We start from the raw sequence: 18,286 nt of genomic DNA, 5'->3' as shown, positions 1-18,286 counted from the left end.
TGTTTTGCTCTGGAGAAGTTGGTGATGGAAGGAGGGAGAGGGAGAGGGGGAGGGGGACGGGGAGGGGGAGGGGGGGAGGGGGAGGGGGAGGGGGGGAGGGGGAGGGGGGAGGGGGGAGGGGGAGGGGGGAGGGGGAAGGGGAGGGGGAGGGGGAGGGGGAGGGGGAGGGGGAGGGGGAGAGGGAGAGGGAGAGGGAGAGGGACCAAGACAGAGGCAGGGGAGTTCTAGGTTGTACCCTTCCTCCCTCCCCAACTGCAAGTCCAGTGTTAGCAGGTCCAAATGATCTGTGGCTTTGTCTCATGCCAACTCAAGCTTGCTAGAATCATGCTTGTACACACTTAAAGGAAAAAAAAGATGGAATTATTAGTAATACACAAAACCAGGCAAAAATGACATTTCATTTCTCACAACTGGTTTGTAAGCAGAAATAGCTAAGCTGGGTTTGGGGCAGGGGCACTAGGAAGCAGAGACTCAGGTAGGTGTTATGCCATTCCCACCTAAATCTATTAGGAGTCACTGGCTGTGCTGATGGGATGCTAAGGAAAGATGATTAGGCAACCCCAAGTCCTTGCCAGAATCTAGGGAAACAACTTCTTAGGGAGTCATGCTTCTTTTCTAAAGTGTTGCTTTTCATCCTTGAGTTTGTCTTTTCCCAACTGGCAGCTGGCTTTGCATCTGAGACATTTGTATCTGATCTCATTTCTGAGGCAACCAGACAGAGGGTGCCACTGGCTGCCAACAGGACCTACCATTGCTGTCTTTTCTCAGCCTTAAGAGGTAGGCATACTCTTAAGTACTGGAACCCATTTGCCACCTCATTCTCAGGCTCTAATTGAGCAAGTCAAAGTCTGGACTTTGACGTTCATCTAAGATTCAGAGCTGGGGAGCCAGTCAGAGATGGATAAAACAGTTTCTTGGCTACAGGCAAACTTCCCTCCCTACTACCATAGTTCTGTCTGTTCCCTAAAGATCACCAATCCCAACAGAGATCATGCTGGCAGCTGAGCTTAGTACTAGAAGGGTGATTCTCTATGTGGAACTACTCCATGGTAAAGAAAATGGAAATGAGTCAAAAAAAAAAAAGACCTATGCCATTTAACATATATTTATTGAAATCTACTAGATGCAAGGCACTGTGCTAGATTTGGTAGGGGATTAGACATGAAGGGCCACCCCTGTCTTCTAAGAGCTCACAATCTAATAGGTTGGGGAAGGCTGAAAAGTGGGGAGGAGAAGCCAAGTCCACAACTCTAGTGCAAGGCTGATTATAGTGAGTGCCAATAAAACAGACAAGAGAATCAGACTCAGGAAGAACAAGAATGCCTCTAAAACTGAATACAAACTGGGGTAGGACACAACTACTATTCTCAGAGATACGCAAGTAGCACTGAGGATCATGTTCAAATATACCATTTCTATTTTTGAAAGTAAGTACTCAAAGCAACATAATGTGAACTACAGAATGTAAGTACACTAGGAGTAGAGGTGTCACCAATCCCCTAATCTAGCGGGTTTGCTGGAAATAGTAAAACACTTCTAAAACAGAATAGAATGGGCTACAATGAGCCCATGTTATGAGTCAAATGCTGTTCAGAAAAGGAACTACACTCATACAGAAGACCATGGGTTAAACCCAGAAACTAAAAGGCGTAGATTTACACCCATCTTAGTGAACAGAGTACAGTGCCACATTTAAACAGGTGTTCATGTCAATCAACTGGATTTAGGCCAGGAATTCTGGATGGGTAGAATGTGAGGAAAGCCAGCAATGTGAATCTTCTCAGGAAGCAGCCCAACTGTCAAATGTAATTGGCTCTTGACAAATTTCAAAAAAGCACAGACCCATTCAAGTTGGCTAAAGGTGTGAGGGGGTAGGTGTCTATGCTGGGGAGACACATAGAATGATGAAGACAGCTGCCAGAAATCCAGGAACATACAGTCAGTCCTGTTAGGGTGAGACCCAAGTAGCTCTGGGCAGGCCAGCAAGAATATGTAGATCTCCTTGGTTCTACTTCCAGGGGCAATTCCTTGAAATACCTTGTGCATCCCTTCATGCCTTCAATACCAACTAGATACATCAGTTTCCTCTTTTGTATTTCATAGCCCTAAAAGGCCAAGTCCATCTTCTCCAGTAAGGTCTGACTGCTGGTTGCTGCCTTTGGGTCAGGTGTCTGGGGTTGGTTTAATTAATGTGGTCCAGAAGTGAGGTGGCAAGTCACATGGTACACAACAGGGCCACAGCCTAGGACTGCAGGCAGGGCAGGTGTCATGCCACTTCAAGCACAAAATCAAGCACACAGAATGCAATATGATGGAGAAAGACACCCAACACATCTTTCTGGTGATCTGGTGGGGACTATTCTGTAAATCCAAGAGTGGGTATGATACAACCAATTGATATAGTTAATCTTAATAAGCAGCAAAATGGTAAACATTTGCTTTTTAAAAACTTCACCAAGTATTCCAAAACTCTACTAAAAGCCACAGAGGATTTCTTTCTTAATATGGTAAAGGGATGGATCTCTATAGAGAGCCAGAATTTTATGTAATCCAGCTGCTCTCCATTCCCTTGCAAGAAGAATACATGTGGTTAGAAAGAAAAGTGCAATGAGGTAGATACACGAATGCATAGACAAGCACACACTGCAAGAAGCTTGCTCACGTTTGCATTGGACATAGAAGTACACCTAGAGGATCCAAGGAAATCCACCCCCACATTACCCAAGGCAAAGGATGCAACTATGGGCCACATGTTAAAGCCACAACACTGACTGCATTTGGAGAGAGTGGGGATTTCACTGTCAACACCATTTAAAAGCTGATCTGACAACAGTCATGAAAAAGACATGGATTTTTAGTGTTAACTCTGAAAAAGGATTTGTTCAAGAGGAAAAAAATTATAGAACCCAAACTAGAAAAGAGAAAGAGGGTAGGAAGGGATGGGAAGAGATGCCATGCCCTAGTCAGGCAATGACTACTCACTCTGCTACCATCCAAGTTAGTGTTATTCTAGATTTCAATAATATGTTTTGTCAACCTTGACAAATGATGAGTGACTGAGCAAGAAATGGCATTCTTTCAAGGTAAAGGTGCCAGATTTGCTCCCTTGTGGATGTCAACATTCCTTACCCAATAATAGCTGTACAAAACATGTCGTAACAGCTCACAATGAGAAAAGTAATTAGAGAAAGGAGTGGGTTCAGACAGGTTCACAAGAAACCACCAGAACTGAGCCCACAGAGCAACAGGAGTTGCTATCTAGCAACTGTTGTTGGCTCCTCTCCAGCATAGAGAGGCCTACAGGGCCACTGTGGTGGCCTGGGGCTTTAGAGAGGCCCTTCTAAACAAGATCTTAGAGGTCATTGTCAGTTAAACATTGCTTCCCAGGATGGAGCTGGAAGCTCTTTCAGGCTATGCCCCATAGAGAGCCCAACCTCCCTCACTAGGGGGCCATAAGGGCATATTTTCTGGCCCTACAATATCCTCAGGGTACAACTGGCAACTCAGGCCATAGCCCTGATGTGGCCACCTTTTTACCTGTTGTTTCTCCTGAGGGGGCTTGCCTGAAGCAATAACCCAACTGCAGTGTGATCAGTTTCAATTTCTGTGCCACATGGACATCAGGTGGCTTCCTGTCCTCTGATCTTGTTTTACTGCCCTCTTGGGCATGGCTACTCCAAGTCCTCCACCAGACCTGGTACAACCAGCTTTTGTGGCATGGCATGCAGGCTACTGGAAGAACATAGCTCCATTTCTCTCCAGGCCTGTATGTCATCCCTCTTAGATGTGACCGCAGGAAGTAACGCCAAAACACATGGGAAAATTTCTCAATCTAGTTGCCCAAAGTAGAAGCCACAAAGTTGATCTCTCTCATTCCAGAGTCACTTGTTTGGAGGAGAATGAAGGTTACATAACATTAGCAGTCAGGTCAGTCTTCTGTGTCTGAGATGTTTCTTAGATGGAGCTGTTGCTCAGTCACTAAATCCAAAATAGTCAAGGCTCCCGACAGCTTGAAGGCTAGCTAGCTGCTGCCACACTGGGACCATTCTGTTGGTCTAGGTGAAGCTGAGCCCTGTTGCTGATGGCTGGGGCTATACTGATGAGCAGTCACAGTGTGCTCTGAGTATTGTGTGACAGACACGTCTCTAGTGTGCCTCAGTGGCCAGGTTGTATAGTCAAGTGCTGCCCACAGAAAGTCTGCATCTTAGATGTGACTCGGGCCTGCTTCTCTGGCCCACTTTCATCCAACCTGCCCACTTTGTATGGTCACTTTCTTGGTGGGCAGTTGATTTAACTTTTATTCTGTAAATAAATTCTCAAAGAAAATGTCATCATATCTAAATACTGAAGCAATTAAAGTCATAGGTTAACACACAAAAAAAGAATTCAAGGATATGTAAAAAAATCTAAAACTTGCACAACAAAAATGTAATAAAGTACAAAAAAACCAAAGCAATAAAAATTAGAAAATAACATCACAATTGATATAGAAAGAACTACTATATAAAGTCAATATATCCAAGGCAACTTAATAACTAGTCAAAGGAGATGAACAAATAATTTGCATGCAAGGAAACAGAAATACTATAGAAGTCATTGCATGAAAGATGAGACCAGTAGTCAGAAGGCTTGAGGGGTCCATCCCTGTTTCTGGTGCTAATAAGCTGTGGGATGCCAACAAGTGACCTTCACTGAATACATATACCTCCTTGCCAGGCAGTATCCTTGCAGGCAAGGCATACTCCTTAGGAGAACCTTAGGAAGTAGGGATTGTGACTACCCCCCACTTCACAGCTGCAAATGGAGGGAGTGTTGTAAGGATCTTCCAAGGAGGAGATGTCATTTTACCTTTATGTCCTGAAGATGTCCCTTTCATTTAGGGGTGCTCTCTCACTTTCTTTTGAACAAAACAATACTGTGTAAGGACAAACCCCAACTGATGTTTGTCCAGAGTGTTCATAGGGGTCACTGGACTGAATTGGATTACCAAAACAAGAGGCAAAAAAAAAAATTATCTCCAGCCCAGTAAGTTTTACTAGGAGTATGACCCAGGAGTGATGTTTGAAAAATCACCACTTTTAAGTGGTGATATTGTAAGTACAGTGCTAATTTAAAAACACACAAAGAATGGTACTGACATTACATTGTTATGGCTTGGGAGGAGACTTCCGGTGAGAGCCTCATGCAGGGATTGTCACAGTGCTACCATAGCTCAGATCACTCAAACAGGTTCCCATGTTGGTAAGGTCAAAAATGCACATCAAGATTTAGAAACAAGGGGAGTATGGTGAAAAAGGAGTATTCTCTAAATTAATATATTATTTCATATAATGTGATTTACAATGCATATGTATTACTAAATTAATAAATTAAATATTATGGCATTTGAGCATTCTATTTACATCCCTAAAATTTTATAAATTCAAGTAGGCCAAAACCTTGGGGCAACTTTCCTTTCATAATGATGCCATTGAGCAATGCTACATTTCCCTCAGGGATGGAGCTTAGAAAGGACCTCCAGCTCAGTACTAGAACCCCATTTGCAGATTTTTCTTCTTATTCTGGATGTGAAGATTGAAATACCTTGATGGTACTTTCTGCCAGGAAAAATAGCCAAGCTTTATTCATATGGTAAAAGTTACTCTCAATAGGTGTACTGGGAAACACTGATATTTATAAATTGCTGGTGGCAGTATAAATTGTTTCAACCTCTCACACAATAAAGTAGATAAGCGTTACAAAACTGTTCATCTCCTTTGACAGCCTCTGCAGACACCTGCTATGGGTCCCAGGGCAGTGTTTACTCGCGATGGGAGGGCTGGTGTTTCTGCAGTGCAGAGTGCCTCTTGAACACACGGCCACACTCACTGCACTCACAGCTCTTGGCCCCACTGTGGATCCTACGGTGGCGGCTCAGGCCTGAGCTCCTCCTGAAGGCCTTGCCACACTTGTCGCACTCATAGGGTTTCAGTCCGCTGTGGATGCGCCTGTGCTTGATGAGGTCAGAAGGCCCTCGGAAAGCCTTGCTGCAGTCGCTGCATGCATAAGGCCGCTCACCACTGTGGATGCGTGTGTGCTCCAGCAGGCTGGAGCTCTGGCGGAAGGCCTTGCCACACTGGTTGCACTCATAGGGCTTCTCACCAGTGTGGATCCTCCGGTGCTTGGTGAGCTCTGAGCTCCTCCGGAACAGCTTGCCGCAGTGAGGACACCCGTAGGGTTTGGCTCCGCTGTGGATGCGCTGGTGCTCTGCCAGGCCGCTGACACCACGGAAGGACTTGCCGCAGTCATCGCAGTCGAAGGGCAGGTGGCCCGTGTGCATCCGCTGGTGCTTGAGAAGTTCCTGGCGGTCCAGGAAATCCCTGCTGCACGCCTTGCACGCAAAGGGCTTTTCCGAAGTGTGAAGCTTCTGATGTCGAAAGAGGTGGGTGTTGGCTTTGAAGGACTGCCCACACTCCTCACAATCAAAGGGCTTCTCTCTGCTGTGCACCCTCAGGTGCTGACTAAGGCCTGCGTTCTTCTTAAACCTTTTCCCGCACTCCTCACACTCAAAGGGCTTCGCCTCCCTCTCCATTTGCTCCCTCTTTTCCAAGGCATCTTCCAGAGCCCGATTGGGGCCAGGCCGGGGCTGAGCGGCCACAGCTGCGTGGCTCTTCCTGTGCTCATTAAATTCTGACACCCCCCTGAAGACCTTCCTGCAATCGCCACACTCCCAGCCCTTCTCCTCACTGTGAACCCTCTGGTGCTGAACAAGGAGCACTTTAAGGCGGAAGGTGTCCCCACACTCTTTACATGCAAAATGGTGTTCTATGGGCAGACTTTGTGGGCTCCCTCCCCTTCCCCCAGAGTCCCCATTCTGTTTGACCTCAGCGCTGGGGTCATTGGCCCTCGGGGAACTCGTGGACGCCATCTCTTGCAGCTGGGCTTCTTCACCCATCTTCTGGTGGGAAGTCGCAGAGGTGCTTTCTACAATGAGAAAACATAAATGAGATACAACAGTCTACAGAGAGCCCAGGAAAATCAACTCCTCTCCCCCAACTGCTGAGCAACAGGAAGGAACTTGAAGCCATCAGAGGCAAGCACAAGAGGGAAAGGTGGGAAAGTCCTGAGTCTAACTTCAAATCTTAGAGCTCAGCAGCTGCCTTTAACCCGAATCCAAGTCCCTCTCCCAATTTTCCTCACGTTTCCTTTATGCTCACCAGGGTGCTTAGTGTGATCTGTGCTGAGGGATGGATCTGATACCAACAGAACTTGTCCTTGTGACAGGTGAGATACCAAAGCAGGATTCACAACAGGAACTCCTGTTAATGGAAGAAGAAGGCAGCCACTGATGATGTCACTATGGAGGAACAGGGGAAGAGTGGCTATTACTGTATTATATAAGTCATATATGCAATTCAAATGTACTTTTCAAGGCCAAGCTCCTTCTGGGGATTGTAGAAAGGCAGGCTCTGGGCCCTCTTAGCAGAGGCTCTAGAAACACAGTAGGTAGCATCTTGGCCAGATGAACTTACCCCTTTGTCTACTCCTGTTCACTGAACATCATGCTCTTCCCAGAACTCTACAACTCTCAATTCAAACTCTCAGCAGTTCATTCTTCTAAAAATTCCCTATCCCATGCAAACATCTGATAAACAACTCTCAACAATGAGCCCCAATCAACTGGCCATGATTGGTCTAAAATAATGTAATATATATGTATATATTGATATAATTGGTATAATTATATGTTGTCTCAGCCTTATGGTTGAGATCAAATATAGCATCTATTCTGATCAATTTAATGTGTGATATATTCTTTATCTAAATACAGTATATTAAATTTTAAAAGTACTCTAAATTATCGTAACAAATTTGCTCTAACTTCTATTTTTATAGTTATTTATTGTGTATGTAACTGGGTAAGCATGTTCATGTCATGGTGTCCTTGTGGAAGTCAGAGGGCAACTGGCAGACATTAATTGTTTCCTCCTACCTTATGGGTTCTGGGGACTAAACTTAGGTCAGAAGGTTCTGTGGCAAGCATCTTTACATGCTCAGCCATTTAATTGAGTACTGTTCTAACTTCTTTCAAGTAAAAGACTGAAATAAAGATCCTTCCATGCTACAAGGAGTTGGGGGAACTGCTGTTCTGTTTTCAATAAGGAAGGGCAAAGTGAGGTTATAAAGGGTGGTCATGTATCCACAACTCCACTTTCAGTAGGTGGTGGCTCTGAGAAGTTCTGGAGGCATCCTTACCAATGGAGGTCACAGCCCTGGAATATGTAAGTGCCTGCTGCTCTGGGCTCAGACTCAGACTCAGCCACTCTTGCTCTGTGAGGTGCCACGGTACAATATCAAATGACACCAAATCCTGAAAGAAATCACATTGACAGTCAGTCTTTTTACCTAGTTTGTAATGAAGTACGGTGACACCAGTGATGCCAGGGGCAAGAGATTAGGGCTTGACGTATTCACATCTGTGTATGTTTCTAATGTGGAGATCTAGCCACAATCTCAAGGAGTCCTAGAAAGAAAACATGATCACAAAAGAGGAGACGTGGGCTGTCTGGTCCTGGGACTCCCACTGTCTTCCCAAAGGACACATACTCAACTCTTTTATGTATACAATGGGCATCATAAGCACACTGGGGATTCATTCCTTGGCAGCCTGTGGGAGAGAAGCAGAGGACAGGAAGGAAGGCAGTGGCCAGGGTTCATGCCCTGCTGCATGTCATGCTGGGGAAGAGGCAGAGGCTGAGGCCAAAATCAGGGAGCAGTGACAAAAATCTCAAGCAAGGCAAGAGGGAAGCACAGCTCACCTGGGCCTCCGGCATCTCAAGAGGGACTGCCAGGACCTGGTTTCCTGGGGCTCCATCTTGGGGAAGGGCAAGACCTTGGGGAGCAGGCGGAGCTAAGGAAAGTGAAAAAAGCTGTGAGTGACAACAGCCCTGTTTCTTCGTCCCCTGGGATGACAGGAGCGATTTCCCTAGCTTTAAATCTTGCAGAGTTTTCTGTCAGGCTGGCTAAATGACAAGGCAGAGCATGAGTATGCCTGAGAAAACATATTTGAAATAGTAGGAAAGTAGGCTTGAAAAGAATTAATATAGGTAGACCAAAGGGAGGCAAGATAAGACAAACAAATGCTAGTCAAGGCAGAGTTGAAGACAGCTATAGAGAGCTGCTGGCAGGAGGACTAGCTGCAAGAGACTGATTGACTATAGGGTTCCCTTAAAATAAGACTGGATGAGGTTAATATTTGTACTACAGAGGGAGGAAGCACACTAAAGAGAGTAGCAGAGGAAATAACTCAGAGATGAGTTATCTTTTTTATGGATACCTAAAACTGATGGGGCAACTGAAAGGAGGGGAGGTGATAAAGAACAGGAACCTGGACTTCTTCACCAGTGGTAGAGCTGGAGAAAAATGCTTCTAAGAAAAGCTCTTCAAACACTATATTGATAAAGAAAAGATCTCAAGTGAGTGAGTGTGTGTTACCTTTTCCTACATATTGCAAAGACTGTGAGCTACTGTAAGATGTCTGTGCACTATAGGCCTCCAACTTCAGTGAGTTCAAAGAAAAACAGCCCATAGTTCATGTTCTAATGTCAAGTCAGTTCAGCTCATAATTAAGTGAAAAGGAAACATTTTAGCACTAGCTCAAGGACTACAAAAACCCAAGCACTCAAGAAAGATTTAAATATGGTATCTTAGAAGGGATGAATGGAAATCCCCATGTATGGCCATGATGGAGTAACAAGAAACAGATTTAACATCTGCAAACAATTTGAAAACCTGTGTTCAATAGTAGTTTTTAATACTAAGACAGTAGGAAGCACAGGATCAATATACCCAGATAAATAAATGAGATGAGTTCTGTTAGCTATTCAGTGTTCTACCTGGAGGCAATGTTCTCTAGATTGAGCGTGTAGGAGGGGTGAATCCAAACAGAGCTTAGCAACCTCATCAGAAGCTTCTGAGGGCTAGCATTCTGGGTGGTAGGCCAGATAGGGTTGCTGAGCAGGTTTCAGAAAGCACAGGGCCATGTAGGAAAAAGAAGTGAAAAAGATATGCATAATGCTTCCCTTGAATCTTTTCTAACTGCAAGTATTGAATGAAACTCCCAGGGACTATAAGCTGAACAGTTCCTAGGACACACAGAGGTAAGATGTTCAAGGTCTGATCAACTCACATACAATCCATATGTTTCCCCAGAACATTCAGAAGCCAACACAGAAGGAACATAGTTCAATGGTCTATTCTTAAAGCCCATTCTGCAGAAGATCTTCCCTATAAAAATTTAATTATAGGGTCCGAAGATATTAAACCGACTTACAAACAACTACCCATGACCCTTAAAGTCCAGACACCCAAAGATATAATTATTATGAGATCTACTTTCCAATAAAAAATTATTGAACTACCAAGAAACACAAAAATGTGACCTATAACAAAGAGAATAAGCAGTCAACAGGAACATCCAGAAATGAGCAATGTAACTTAAAGCTACAGAAAAAAGATAACTTAACTATGCTTCATTATTGAAGAAAATGGGGATACAAAGCATAACAGAGGATATGAAAAGAACCAAATGGAATTTTTGTAGATTAAATATATGTAAAAATAAAAATTCCACTGGGTGTGATTAGATTGTACAAGAAATTATTGAAAACATGAAGATATATCAATAGAAGCTATCTAAAATGAAGCCAGAGAGAAAGCTGACATAATTAAATTTCTAAAAATGGTAAGAGGAATATCTTAAAAGTAGCTTGAGGGAAGAAATGTTGTAAAAGAAAGAAAAGAATTAAGTATTATAATAAAAGACTGTCAACAAAGAATTCTATAGTCAGAAAAACTATCAAAAATGGAGAACAAATGAATATTCAAAAATGAAGGATAGATGAATATTTTAGATAAAAGCTGACATTCAGACAACTTGCCCTTAGCAGTTCTGTACTCATAAAATATACCAAAGTTAATGTTCAGGTGGAAGGAAATGAAATCAGACTTAGAGCTACACAAAAGAATAAAGAGACATGAGACTTTCAACTTCTGCATTTTCAAAATTTTTAAAATTTAGGTGAGCATTTCAAGAATAAGCAGTAGCGAAACACATGTTTTTATCAAGCTCCCAAGACTGTGCTGAGTGCTAATACTCTAAAAGAAGAAAGGGGGAAAAGAATATATGGGACAAACAGAAATAAATAGCAGGATGGCAAACTTAGACCCTATCATGCAAATACTTAAGTTAAATATAATGGACCAAGCACTTTCAATCAGAAGGTAGAGACTGTTAGATTGTATTAAAACAGAAGACTATGTACTGTCTAAAAACAGTGCTAAGGATACAGACATTTTAAAAGTAAAAACACAGAAAATAGTATACTGTAACCAATATACTAAAAAAAAAAAAAAAATGCAGGGTGAATGATCAAGGTGGGTCACAGTTTTAAAGTTTCTAGTACACGGTCCTAGAACTCAATGCATAAAAACAATAGGTGGCCGGACTAAGATAACATTTCAGCCGATTGCAAAACTGTGAATTCTTTACAGAAGAAACAGGTAGGGATAACATTTGACTGAAAACCCAAAGAGGGGAATAAGAGAGGAGAACACAAATACACATATAGTCACATTTTCACAGAAAGAAGGAAAATACTGAGAGTGACCACTAGCTAGAATAAGCACACAGATTCAATGCTTATATACAGGGAGAAGACACAAGGAGACACAAGGAGACACAAGATCTGGAAAGATTTTTTTAAACTGGCTTTTAAGCATCAAGCTGAATTTCACTAGTTTCAAAAAATACCAATTTTAGATAACTTTGGTAGGCAAACCCAGGATAAGATAGACACTTAGCATGCCAGAGAACAAGGCTGGAACCAAGGAAATGGCAGGAGAATGGCTCAGATAAAATGACCAGTATTTCCCAGCATACCCATATGGGAAAAACAGGCAAAGAGAAAGGACCAATGGGAATCTATAGGCAATCTGTGAAGAGGGGTGACCAGAAAGTCTAAGTTAAGATTTCTTGAAGGTATAGGCAGAAGGTCTAATGTGACCCTAAAGTCCTGGAAAGTCCTCCTACCCATTTTTAGCTGACTGTTTAGCAAAAGGTGTTCTCCAAATGTGTGATGTCATCCCCATTTATTTGATGGACAAAGCAGGGTTCCTTTGGCTTAATGCTTCCTGCTAGGCATTCAATGTCTAGTTTGATTTTGGCTTCCTATACAAACACAATGAATTGGTCAGAAACTTACTACATGATTTTGTTTTTTAAAACAATTCACTTTCAATTAACACTGATGAAATGGAGAAAGGGTCATCAAATCACATATGCACTTCTGGAAAAAGATGGTCTATTATAAACCTTCTTGCCTAGCAATTGCATAGCTTACTTCTACCAATCACCCCATCCAGACACACTGACCTTCATGCAGATATAAGATGCCAAGGCTGTGGCCCTCAAAGCCTGTGAACCTGCCAAGAACACCATCTCTTATCTCTGGAGGTTCCTTCTAATAATTCAGGCCTTAACTCAAATGTCACTTCCTTAAAACCTCTTTATTCTCTAGCCCTGGCAGTTTACTCCAAACATTTCACTAATGAAAAATTCTCTTTTGGAATTTTTTTCTCAGAAAAAAATCTGATCCAACAGGATAGGACCTTCTCTTCATTGGTTACCCCTAAATTCAGGGTGTATGTAGCAGACACTGGCACCATATAGGACATGGTATAGTGTGAAACAACTGATCAGTGTAAGCCAGTGGTGTGTTGAATGGAGCAAGCTTCCTTTTATGGAACATATAGTATGAATACTTAGAGCTGCTTGTCATATAATGTCACTATCACAACTAGAACTGGTTGCTATCACCACCATTTTCTAGAAAATAATGTACAACCCCAAGTATCTGGGCCAGAACCAGGAGATAGTGACCACTGTGCAGGCTTCATGGAATGGATACACATTTGGAAGCTATCTTTAAAGCATACCATCAACATGCCATTTCAGAGCATCACTACACAAATAAATATATATATTTTCCCCTCTTTTAAATACACACATGCACGCACGCACCCACGCACACACACACAAGCAGAGGTCTTCCAAATCATCTACCTTTAATGAAACAAATCCCACTGAAGTGTTTTTTCTTAATTGGCATGATTAACTGTTAAAAGTCCTGAAACTACAACCCCCAAAGAATTGATAATTATCCTTCTTATTGAGCAATAGGAATGGCCTTTCCTACACTAGTTCACCCTAGGGATTTGGCTTGAGAACACTTTAGCTCCTGCTGACTATATGATGGTCACCCACAGTAACAGAGCCCTTGAATACACAGATAATTTAGAAAGTACTCACGAAAATAAGAGGGAAAAAAGTAGGCCCTGCTTTCACAAAGAAAACTAAACTCTGCCCAATTAGCTAAGTGTAGGAAAATCATTTAAAAATGTTATTACACATGAATCCCTACTTTGGTTAAAAATAAAACTACCATTGTTCCTGAAGACAACTGGATCACTTAACCTCTGTGTTGCACAACTATTCTACTTTAAAATGGTAGAATTAATCTAGAAAAGAAGCTGGATGTTGTGACAATAGTGCCAATTGCAGGTGAAATGGATCTTTGGAGATGAAAGTCAAGGCAATTCCATAGAGAACATGAAAGTCATTGTAGTTCACCCAAAGGACACAGACTGTAATGTAACCTTGAACATAAGTCATTCAGGACAGAAAAGCATAGCCCGAATACTAAAGATTTTCCCATGGTATACTACTACCTCTAACTGGGAAAGAAAGCTAAGAAAACCACTGCAGGAAAACAAACCTTCAACTTTTAAGACAAACAACAGTCTTCTTTACATGGGAAACAAAGGCCCAGACTATCTATGCCCAGAGCACAAAGGCTTCATCAGGGTTAACTGTGAATTTCATATTGGGCCTTGCCAAATCCATGTATGCTGCAGCTGTTTAACAAACATCTGCTGTGAGAATACATGTGTAGCAGTCGTGTCAATTGCAGGGCTAGGCAAGTATGAAGTTTAAAACACCAGAGCTCATGTGCCGAGCAAATCTTCCTACTTCAGAACAATATGTAATTTTTTAAAATGAATTAACATATAGTCATTGATACTTCCACATGTGTTTTCTGCAATATTAGTCGTAGAATCATCCTAAGATCCATCAACATATAAATAAATAAAATACGGTTCAGCCATGATAGAGTGTTATCCAGTCACAATATAAGTTTTAACTGAGCAACGTATTTGAATTTACTGCATGGAATGATAAACATTAAGAGATCCAACATAACCATTTTATTTTTTACCTGAAAGAACAGAAATTGAGAGTTGAATGCAACAGACATAAAACAACCTGTATCATAAAAACTGGGAAATAATTTGGTGTCTTTTGTACTCCCCTGGACAGGGATTATCTTTCTGCAGTAGCAGGGGAGGAAGAGGCAAGAATACCACTCAAATTAAGACTCGTCTGGAAGTTTCCAGAAGCTTCCAAGGGTGCCTCAAACACCTAGACTGCCTTAAGTATTGAAATGAGAACCTGCATCTTTAGGACATGTGCTTCTTTAGGTTTTATCATCAACTTGACACAAACCTAGAGTCACCTAAGAAGAGGACCCTTAAGTGAAGAATGGTCTCAATCAAATATCCTGTAGGCTATGTTTAGGAGACATTTTCTTGGTTGATGGTTAATGTTGGAGGAGACCATCCTTAGGCAGGAGGGCTAAATTTAGCTAAGCAGCGAACCAGAGAGCAGGTCTGATCCTCCATCTTGCCCCAGCTTCTTTCAATTATGGATTATGACACGGAAGTATAAGCCCATAAACCCTTTCCCCCTTAGTTGTTGCTTTTGCTCAGGGTGTTTTATCATACCAACAGAAAACCAAACTGCAACAGATCACAAAGCTTGTGCTGTTCAATCCCCTTTAGGACCGGAGTAAATGTGCTTCAAACTTATGAACACTCAAAAGAGATCTGGTCCCAGTGGGGGGTGGGGGACAGCTTTCAGTCCCCTTTCCCTGGTACTGTGTGTCTAAAATTGTCAGAATTGTTTCTGGGCTGGTAGTTCATCAACACTAGCATATATGAGCGTCAGAACTCAAATACTTCTTCACTATCTTGTACTCCCACCCACGGGCCTTCTAGCAGCATAGCAGCTTTACCACCTTCAGACAGGCTATAAACACCCAGACTTACCTAAAAATGACACACACGGATGACTCATCTCGTTTAGAACAGTTCTAGAGATTAGTCCTGTAGGGAAGGTCTCACCTGTTGGATTGAAATAAGTTGGGTGAACAGAAGCAGCTCATACATGTACCTTCCAGGAACCTGTCCTTTTCATACTGAGTGTTCAAGGGCAAGACAAGCTATGTAATTGAAATGGTACTGCCAAGGTCTGGATGTGCCTCAGTGAGTCCAGTGTGCAAATACTGAGTGGACCCAAGGGCTACAGGTGCTCCTGGCCTTTATGTTCCCAAATGAACCTGGCAGGCCAGAAGGTGGGCAAGAGGAATGGGCCCATCTTGTATTGTGAAATCTGGCTGCTACTCAAAAGTGCAGAATCCCCAAAAGGCCAAAAGGGATGACTGTCTTACCAGGAAAGTCTGTTTCTCTTGGAATATTTGTGTCAGTGTGTATCTTTTTCTGTATGTGTGGGTGGGAAGGCATCTGTTTTCTCTGTTTTGCCTGGGCACCTGTCTCTGTTGAAGTTTCCCTCTTTATTCCATTCTATAAAAAGTCAGAAAGTAGACCAGAAGGGAATTTTATATTGTTTGTTATGTTTAATTGAGGAAAGGTTTATATTCTCATTTCTCCAATACACAATGACATCTTTCTAAAAATCAAAATAAAATTTAAGTATAGAATCATTGAGAGTATACCATCCGGATATAGAAGATTCCAAACTGGGAGTATGGTGAGATGTTATGCAGCTTCCCTGGGCCATCTAAGGGCCCAGATAGTTTTAGAAGGGCTGGATCACCGTTAGAAACCAAGCTAATGATTCAGTAAAAAAATTCTAGTGGTAGAGACACAGGTCTGGGTGGCTGTTACCAAATTGCCATCTTTCAATATGCAGACATTGGACCCTTTTAGAATTTGGACATTCCCCCACATCTCATATCAGACAGATTTCCTATCTAGGAGCTTCCTTCTGAAGCTATGCTGGTGGTCAGACTTCTGACAAGAGAACTCACACTATTTAGCCAATTTTTCTAAGGGGTCTTTCATTAACAGAAAACTAGAAATCACTGCTCTATGGGATTCTAAATACAGATTCAGGATCACTTTGGGGCAAGACTGTGTCAGACACTGTGAATGTTATTTCTATAACAAGGTCCAATGGGAGAAGGGGTGAGGTAAGTGGTCCTACCCAGGAGAAGTACTATTCTAGTAGTCCCATCTGAAATTTTCTCTTAAAGGAAAATGTAGAGACTGAGGTTTAAGAGGAAATGTTCCACTGACCAAGAAGACTGGAGGGGGCTGCCTGCCTCTGAGTCCAAGGCTGGCCAGAGGGTGTCAGCTGGCACAGGGTGAGCCCTCTGGGAAGAGAGCCAGGAATGGGGGTGGGGGCACTGTAAAGGACCATGGGCTTTGGGCAGCAGGCAAGTGGGAGTATGCATATGTGTAAAAAAGACATGTAATTAATCACCCAAATATAGTCTGGAGGAACCACCAAAGTTTAGGAGCAATGCAATGGTGCCAGAAAATGTGGTTCCCAGGAGGGCCACTGTAGAAAGGTCTCTTCATCTGGCAAGGATTCCCTTCAGCATTCCCAAATTTCTGCCCTAAGAAACATACCTGCTCCTGTGCAGCCACCACTCAAATGGAAAGGTAGATCCCTTCCCCCCAAAGCCAGAACCTTCTTCAGGGCCCCAGAGGCCCAACCCCTCCCCCATACTAGGGGAAAGTCCCTTCAGCCCTTACGACAGCCCCAAGGCCTCTGTGTCGCTGAGGGATGGGGGAGGGCGCCCAACCCCATCTCCTGACCCGTTCCCAGTCCTTAGCATCCTTCAAAGAGCAACACAGGCCTCAACACATCCGCGATTCCCGCCTTGGACCGCTGCCCCAGCCCTGCACGAGAAGGCCTCAGGGCCTCACCATGCCCACTCACCGCCACCTTTCCCTTTTGACCACTGGTTTGCTCCAGGGCCAGCAGCATCCCATTCTACGAAACGCCCCCTTCCCCGTTTATTCTCCCGAGGTCCACGCACTCACACAGGCCTCCCAGCGCAGCCTCCTACCGCCCCACACGCTCTCTCGGCCACACATCCTTGCTCACGCACACAATCTCAAGATCACTCGAGCTGCACATCCCTCCTGTAGTCCGCACGCTCACCCGGCCCACGGCGCCTGACTCTGGGCCCTCTCAGAAGAAGAGCAGGCGCGGTGTAAGCAGGCCCGGCGTGGCAGGAAGCGCCACGGAGCCGCCTGCGCCTGGAGGAGCCCTGCAGCCCGGCAGCGCGTTTCCGGAGCCGGGGGCGCCGCCTGGGGTTCTGAGATCGAAGCCCCGCCTCGGCCCCGGTCCCGCCCGGCCTGTCGGCTGCGATTGGCCTGAGAGGGGGGTGGGACAGAAGGGGGCATGTCTGGGGCGGGCTGAGGAGAGGAGGTGGGATAGATGAGACTAGGGGAGTAAAACTCACGGATCCTAGGTGATGAATGTGGAACGAATGTAAAAACGAATAAATAAATGAGCAAGATAAATTGTTAGTGGTGGAGACAATGAAGAAATTGACAAGGCCAGGGCCTTCAGAATGATGGTAGAGCTGGAGGAGGGCACTCAAGAAAAGAGTGCAGGGGTCAGAGTCCTTCATCATAAAGTCATGCATGAGCCCTCTCTGTGCCACACACTAAGAATACAACCATGAACAAAACTAGACCGTCATGCCTGTCTTAGCCACACATCAGGCACTCCAGAGCTCCTATGAGAGTATGTATGCTTAGTAGGGAACACACAGCAATAAATAAACAGTAACGTGAATTTCAGAATAGCAGTTTATACCATGAATCCCAAAACAAGTGTCTTGGTTCAGAGGTGCTGTGAGCAGCTGCCAGTTCAAAATGACTTTTTTGGGTCAACTTCACTTCTTTGCATTTGTGCATCCTTGGCGACACAAGTAACTGCTTTCTTAAATATACTGACTGGTTTCCTGAGGGAGGCACTGATAAACAAAGATCAATACAACCCCCCCTAGAAGAGTGATGAGAACTTCACCAACATACAGGTGATGTTTGGAATAACCAGGAGGGGTGTGTCCAGGTGATGTTTGGAATGACC

The 18,286-nt window shown here is 43.6% G+C and overlaps 1 protein-coding gene across 9 annotated transcripts; it reads right to left on the bottom strand.

The window, feature by feature from the left end:
* Positions 1 to 1,089: 1,089 nt before the first annotated feature.
* On the bottom strand, positions 1,090 to 17,501 carry Znf275 (zinc finger protein 275). Of its 9 annotated transcripts, XM_076918722.1 has the most exons (7): positions 17,348 to 17,501; positions 15,606 to 15,738; positions 15,205 to 15,279; positions 8,799 to 8,890; positions 8,236 to 8,350; positions 7,197 to 7,298; positions 1,090 to 6,963 (listed from the first exon to the last, which is right to left on the bottom strand). In XM_076918722.1, exons 2-7 carry the CDS (start codon positions 15,676 to 15,678, stop codon positions 5,801 to 5,803), a joined length of 1,620 nt encoding a protein of 539 aa, XP_076774837.1. In that variant the 5' UTR covers positions 15,679 to 15,738; positions 17,348 to 17,501; the 3' UTR covers positions 1,090 to 5,800. The 9 variants fall into 9 exon arrangements, with proteins under 9 accessions (XP_076774837.1, XP_076774838.1, XP_034341470.1 ...); XM_076918723.1 differs by lacking the exon at positions 15,606 to 15,738 and having other exon boundaries at positions 17,295 to 17,501; XM_034485579.2 differs by lacking the exon at positions 15,606 to 15,738.
* Between the last annotated feature and the right edge of the window lie 785 nt (positions 17,502 to 18,286).

The sequence above is a fragment of the Arvicanthis niloticus genome, chromosome X, assembly GCF_011762505.2.
Source record: "Arvicanthis niloticus isolate mArvNil1 chromosome X, mArvNil1.pat.X, whole genome shotgun sequence".
NCBI lineage: Eukaryota > Metazoa > Chordata > Mammalia > Rodentia > Muridae > Arvicanthis > Arvicanthis niloticus.
The sequence above is the reverse complement of the archived record's forward strand: the minus strand, read 5'-3'. Positions and strand labels throughout refer to the sequence as shown.

What these genes read in the sequence shown, in the direction of transcription:
- Znf275 (XM_076918722.1), bottom strand. Translation starts at nt 15,678, where the DNA reads ATGCCTTCCCACCCACACATACAGAAAAAGATACACACTGACACAAAT. An exon ending in AAGAGAAACAGACTTTCCTG is followed by an intron (nt 15,280 to 15,605) that starts GTAAGACAGTCA and finishes TCAATCCAACAG; the next exon opens with GTGAGACCTTCCCTACAGGA. An exon ending in TTGAGATGCCGGAGGCCCAG is followed by an intron (nt 8,351 to 8,798) that starts GTGAGCTGTGCT and finishes GATTTCTTTCAG; the next exon opens with GATTTGGTGTCATTTGATAT.